Source organism: Rhagoletis zephyria, unplaced genomic scaffold (genome assembly GCF_001687245.7).
Source record: "Rhagoletis zephyria isolate East Lansing unplaced genomic scaffold, Rhagoletis_zephyria_1.1 Rzeph_scaffold_13922, whole genome shotgun sequence".
Classification (NCBI taxonomy): Eukaryota; Metazoa; Arthropoda; class Insecta; order Diptera; family Tephritidae; genus Rhagoletis; species Rhagoletis zephyria.
Window position 1 is genome coordinate 8,221 of NW_016170991.1, and position 6,807 is coordinate 15,027.

The 6,807-nt window shown below is 43.5% G+C and overlaps 1 protein-coding gene across 1 annotated transcript; it reads left to right on the forward strand.

Annotated features, from left to right (window-relative positions):
• Positions 1-1,142: 1,142 nt before the first annotated feature.
• Positions 1,143-5,997, forward strand: kek6 (kekkon 6). Its single transcript, XM_017634644.1, is given in 4 exon segments — positions 1,143-1,225; positions 3,216-3,775; positions 3,777-4,188; positions 4,191-5,997. Coding segments are annotated over 4 exon segments (2,757 nt in total). The 5' UTR covers positions 1,143-1,179; the 3' UTR covers positions 5,930-5,997.
• The last annotated feature ends 810 nt before the right edge of the window (positions 5,998-6,807 follow it).

Genomic DNA, 6,807 nt, shown 5'->3' on the forward strand with positions numbered 1-6,807 from the left:
GTGGAAGCACACCTGACGGTAACGAAAACAAATGAAATAATAAAATTTCCGCTCCAACAAAGGAACGCAAAAAGAGAACATAGAAAGCAAATTACAAAAACAAGCGCACTCAGCAACACACCGGCCAGCAGCAACAGCAACTACAATAAAGGCTACACAAGTGGGGGGAAATCAGTAAAAAGTAGAGACAAAAGGCTCTAAAGTGCCAGCGGCAGCGCATAAAAACGACTGGCAGTGATGTTGTTGGCGTTGCAGGAGAGGAAGCAGCAGCAGTGGCACCATTACTACCCCAGTGACGGCTCACATAGGGAACTACAACAACAAAAGACAAATTTCATCAATTTTCGTCAACGTCAACGTCATCGCATTCACCATCGTACCAACAGCAGCGCCCGCGAGGAAGCTCACCAACGCATTGAACACAAGCGCTTTCGCTTCAATACGCGCGTTTATGGCATCCAACGCATACAGATAGAACAAATTGTTGATAAGCAACAGAAAAGTGCGCAACAATCCACTCAACGACGACGAAGACGACGACAGCTTGCCAAGTACACAATTGCCGGCAGCAGAGGTTGGCGCAGCATTGTTGCCAAGCTACAGCAGCAGCAGCAGCAAGAGGAGCAAAAATACTGCGCTGATGCGCCACATGCTGCCACATTAGTTTGCTGATATCGCCAGCAAAAGCTGTGACACTATTTCCGGTCGAAAGGCGACTGGAATAAACAACACGCAGCCCTACAACAGGCAAAAACACCTGCGCTAAGTTTACTCATACGCGCTGGTGTACAACGGCACAGCACAGCGTAAGGCCAGCCGCACTTGGTTCTGACAGATCTTCCAACTTCCTCACGGTTTTTCATCTTCCGCAACGCACTTTGTTTTCGCCAGCAGCCGGCATCCTGCTGTGGCTATAACGCATTCAAATCGACGGCTTTCCACTAGCCTCCACCATACGCCAGTTTTAATTCTAGTTGAGGGCTACGAGTGGACGGGAAGGCACAATAGCAGCAGCAGCAGCAAACAGAAAGGTAGGACGCTGCCTTTAATAGCATCTATAGTCGTAAATACGTGCAACAAACAGCAAGCCAGCAAATAAAAGGAACACCAGCAGCAACAGCAACAGCAACAGCGACGTTAAGCGATAGCCCGCCCCGTTCGAGTGTAGCGAAAAAGGCAATGCCAGCAAATATGAACAGAAATTTTGTCGCAATTTGCTTGTCAGGTGAGTGAGTGCAAATGGCATTTTGCTTTGTCCTTTGTTCATGAGAGTGTGTGTAGGTGAGCGTGTGCACGTGTGTGTGCGCATTTGGCAATAAGTGTGGCATGCATATTTTTGTGGCGTATGTTGCAACATTGCACTTTACACTGATTTATGTATGACATGTAGAAAGGCTCCACTTCGAAAGCACAGCACCATTGATATGGTAAGAGGAGCATTGATTTCGTATCAGCAGTGTAACTGTGATTTATGGTAGGAAAAGTCGAAAAGTGCAGAAATTGGTACTTTCAACAAAAAATTGCTACCACTTTTTGGACGCGCAATACAAAAGCCTATATTTATAAAATTGGTTTTGAAGTGTAAAAATATGGAGAGCTGGAAGGGAAATCAAGAGTAGGGCGAATATGGAATGCGTGGAGAATATGTATGAAAAGAAAATGTTAGTCAATATGATTGGACCAAATTGAGGGAAGCAGAGAAGAGAAGAAAAAACTTGTTTTTGAGAAAAGCGATTTCAAATAAGTATATATACATATATATGAATAGAGATGAAGATAGAAAAAGTGAAAAAGTTAGAAAAACTGGCAGCCGCTGTGATTCGGTGGTTAGCAGTGCGTAGGGTCTGGGTTCAAGCCCAGTTTCCGACCAACATCAAAAAATAAAACATAAAAAACAAAAGTTTTTCTAATTGCGGTCGCCTCTCGGCAGGCGATGGCAAACCTGCGAGTGATTCTTCTAATAGGGTGTTTTATTTGAAAACTCCTTTATTTGTACGGCTAAACACGTGCAAATTCCTGAAATTTAAATAACTAAATAAGTCTACTGGAAAAATCGTTAAGATCGGTTATCTATAAGCTATAACTTCTATACCACTGATTGTCCAGATACAAGCTTTTGCGATATAACTCCTTTATGTAGGCAGCTAAAACCATGAAATTTTGTGACCGGTTTACATGTCGATCATACCATGCCTTCTCATCAAAAATCATTTAGACCCGTGCTTTGTAAGCTATATCTTCTATACCACTAATTGTTCATATATGAGCTTTTTATTTCACTCCTCTATCTATATATGAAGTGAAGATAGACATTTTTTAACTCCCAAACAATGAAAGGTATGAAGCCTTTGACATACGATAGCTGAAGACATCCTACCTGTTAAAACATAGGCTAGTACCATCTCGTTTCACTTTTTACAAACAGTCTAATTAAGAGTCAGTCTTAGCTGCGTTGACTTCGAAATCGCATATTTTTGCGCCTTGACAGGTGTAGTGTGTCTTAATGTCACTTTTAGGTAGAATACCCTAGACATTCATTATTGAAAATCCAAACTATCCGTTTCGTCAAGATTTTCGCTGAATTTGATGGCATAGCTGGTACTCAACCTTTTGTCCTGGGTGGTGATGGGTTATCTATGGCTTCAGTGTCATTTACGATCTCGGACAAAAGTTGCCACTCGCCTCTTTCAAACCATACTTCGGGAAAGTTTTACTATCATAAAAACCTCTGTTTTAGCCACGCTTTAGTCACAGCTGAACTAGCTCTAAAATCTGAAATTTTCATTGCTAAAAGGTTTTTTATATCACGCCCAAGAAAAAAACAGAGCCTACAATAATATTTTATTTTATGGAGACTAAAATTGCAAAATGAGATAATTTAGTTTATCTACTCGTCGAAGAAGGTGCTTATGAAACAATGATTTTAGAGGCATATAGTCGGAATCAAAAAAGATGTATCCTACTTGGAAATCTTTATAAAAGGAATATATTATATTTTGTCGGCTGTTAAGGTTTTGCTATAACAGCTGTTTTTTTTTTAATAAGCTGTTTATAGAATGTATCCCATCATTCATTAGATAGTATTTTAGGCTAAAAACCAAAATCTTACTAGCAACTAACCTTGAAATCCAAATATTTGTATGTATTTTCACCACTAACTTTCATTAATTCTACTTTCTTTCATTTCCATTTTATTTTTCCTTTTCAAATTCCAGTTTCCCTCGTGCTCAACATTCTACTAATGTTGCTGCCCCATGCCGCTGGCGACGACTGGTCGGCTAGTTGTGCCTCTAACTGTACCTGCAAATGGACGAATGGCAAGAAATCAGCCATATGCAGTTCGCTACAGCTAACCACCATACCCACAACGCTGAGTACAGAGCTGCAAGTGCTCGTGATGAACGACAACCATATACCCTATCTCAATCGAGAGGAATTCACCAATTTGGGTCTGCTGAACCTGCAACGCATCTACCTGAAGAAGTCTGAGGTGCAATATGTGCACAAAGAGACTTTTCGCAATTTGAAAATATTGGTTGAAATCGATTTGTCAGACAACAAAATCGAAATGATCGACAAGGACACTTTCATGGGCAACGATCGTTTGCGCATACTCTATCTGAATGGAAATCCGCTGAAAAGATTGGTCGCCTATCAATTTCCCATACTGCCACATTTGCGCACACTCGATCTGCATAACTGCCTGCTTTCCTATGTGGATCCAATGGCCTTGGCGAACCTAAATCAACTGGAGTTTCTTTATTTTAAGAATAATCCTATTAGAAAGTCTGAGTGAATATGTCTTCCAGCATATGACGAACCTGAAGACTTTGGTGTTGGATGAAAACCCGTGGCAGTGCAATTGCAAGCTGCGCAAATTTCGCACCTGGTATGTGAAGAGTAACTTGAATAGCATAAGTCTGCTGTGTAAAGGGCCACCAGCGCAGAAGGAAAAACAGTGGGAGCAAGTTGATGAAGAGCAGTTTGGGTGCGCGCCCAAAGTGGAGCTCTTCAACAACGAAGATGTACAGAATATAGACATAGGCAGCAATACGACCTTCAGCTGTCTGGTGTATGGTGATCCGTTGCCGGAGGTCACGTGGGAGCTCAACGGTAAAATACTGGATAATGATAATGTGATCTTCGACGCTGAGTCAATCACCTCGGATAAGTTATGGAGTAATCTGACTGATTTAATATGACGAGCTTGGATGCGGGCACTTACGCTTGCATTGGCTCAAATGCGGTGGGCATAGCTTCGCAGAATATCAGCATATATCTGACGGAAATTGTACAGCATGTCTTGGTTAAAACTCCAGAGACCTTTTGGTACTTCGGCTTGATCATGGGTACCTTTGGCACTATCTTTCTGCTCATACTAATCTCATTCGTGGTATGTTTATGCAAACGCACGACGCGACAGCGGCGTCATCCAAAGAAATCCGGCGTGAAACCGAGTGTCAGCTTCAACGATCAGGAGAAGAAGTTACTCGACTTAAGCATAACGACGACAACAGCCGATCGCGGCGATAGCTGTGGCATGGACAACAATACGACAACGACGATGAGTAAAACTGAATCGGTGATTGGCTTTGAGCCAATTGAAATCCATGCTACGGAAAATATGCGCGCTGCGGCCAACCATAATCACCACCAGTTGACGCACCAACAGCAGTTACAGCAGCATCACGCGCATATGGCGGGCGCTGGTTCCGGTGGCAACGGCGGCATACCAAACTCCATGATGCAGCCAAATCGCCAACAACTGATGGCCGTCGCGGATGGCTCGTGCAGCGTTGTTGGCATACCGACATCCATGGCCTCGTCAGTTGGCACGCAGCAAGTTGCGGCATCGCATCCGAACGCTATACCAGAGGAATTTCCGCTTAATGTCGGCGTCTTCCCGCCACCGCCTGAGTTTTGTTCCAATATTGTGCCAAATCCCGCGTACGGTAACATATTCATCAGCGTCTCTGTGACGCAGGATATGCTGGACAGCACGGATATTAGTATGTACCCTGACCTGCTAAACATACCAAAACGCCAGCTGAGCGCCGACGGCGGTAACATGCAAACAGGCATCAGCGTGACGAGCGGCAGCGGGGCTGGCAATGCGAATACCACGAAAACGATGCTACCGCCAGGTACAACGGCTGCAGTGAATGTCTCCTCATTCGCGACACTGCCGCGCAATCATCAACGTCGTGGCATACTCAAGAAAGACTCGTCGCTGCATCATCAACACTCGCTGCAGCAGCAACAACAGCAAACGAATTTGTATCCGCATGACGAAATCGTTTCGTATCACAATCTCGACACCACCTACAGCCAAGGCTATCAGGAACATCAACAGCAGCAGCAGCAGCAGGCGCAGCAGCAGCAGCGACAGACTTATGCAGCAAATATCGTCGGACTACCGCCGCCACCCCCACCGCCAGCGGCCACTACAATATCACAGTGTCACCACAATCAAGCGGCTGTAACGGCGGCCATCAATGCGAAAGCGTGCGCCGCCTGCATGGGTACGCTCTCGCCACCACCGCCTTCCTGCAGCACGCCGCCGACAACGACGGATGCAACGCCGCTGCGACCGCTTTGTAAGGGTGGCAGCGGCTCAAAGCCGACCAGTAATGCGGGACTCAAATACGACAACATGGGACGACGCTTCACCGCCAGCGGCAACTCAACACTCTCGCTACCCGACGAGGAAGATGAGGAGGGTGAAGAAGATGAGACGCGTTTCATTGAAGAGGCGCGCATTATGAAGCAGGGACAAAAGCAGCAACAAGACTGCCAGCAGCAGCAGCAGCAGCAACCGCATAAGGTTACGACGGCGATGGCGAATGTAGCTGGTGGAGTGTCAGCGAATGCGAGCGGCAATACGATGGTAGCAGATGCGGGAGGCGGCACGGAATATGTGTCGCTGTAGTATTACGGAACGCAGGTGTAAATAGGGGGTGTTGTATCTATATACATATATATAGCGTGTAAGGCTTAGGTGGGAGTACATGTAAGGGAGGCACGAGTTTACAAGTAAACATAATTAATTAAGAAAATTAGTAGTAAAATATATACTTACATGCAATTCTAACAAATATTAATAGTTTAGGGAGGTGTAGACTTATTAAGGGTGCAAAAACGCTGCAAATAGCTGCTAATTTTGAAATTTTCGCTTTAAAGTAGAGCTATGGTTTATGCAATTTTATATAAAATTATCATATTTAAAAAGCAGTCAACGCAATTTACTTACTTTTAGCCGTCTACAAGCAGTAAATATTTTATAGATTCAATGAAGTTTTAGAACAAATGAAGAGCGGCAAATTGCAAAAGATAAGAAAAAGCTTCTTTAGCTATTTTAACCAACAACGTTGTGCAAAAATTTCGTGAAGAGGAAAGTTGATTAGACAAAAAAACAACACACAGCCAAAGTTTATGGTATAATTTAGTTTCTCTTTTCCTAAATGCTTGCTGTTTTTAACAAACTAGTAAATATTATATGCGCAGCACACTTGTTTGCAATTCTCGTATAGTAAAAAATTAATTTATGTATTTTGTTGCGCGCATAGACATTTCATGCAGATTTAGCTTAATTTAGAATTAGTATAACCCCATCTGTTCAATATGCCTTAGTTCAATTACATTATTTACTGTTCTTAAAGGGGTAATACATACACACATCACGAATATTATTGATCAAAAATCTTTGTGCAAATCTAGGTCTGGGTCCCTATGGACACTTTCTCCAGATTTTCAAACTCAGCTCTTCACTGACGTACACATAGGAGGTACTGCAGTATTTCAGAAATA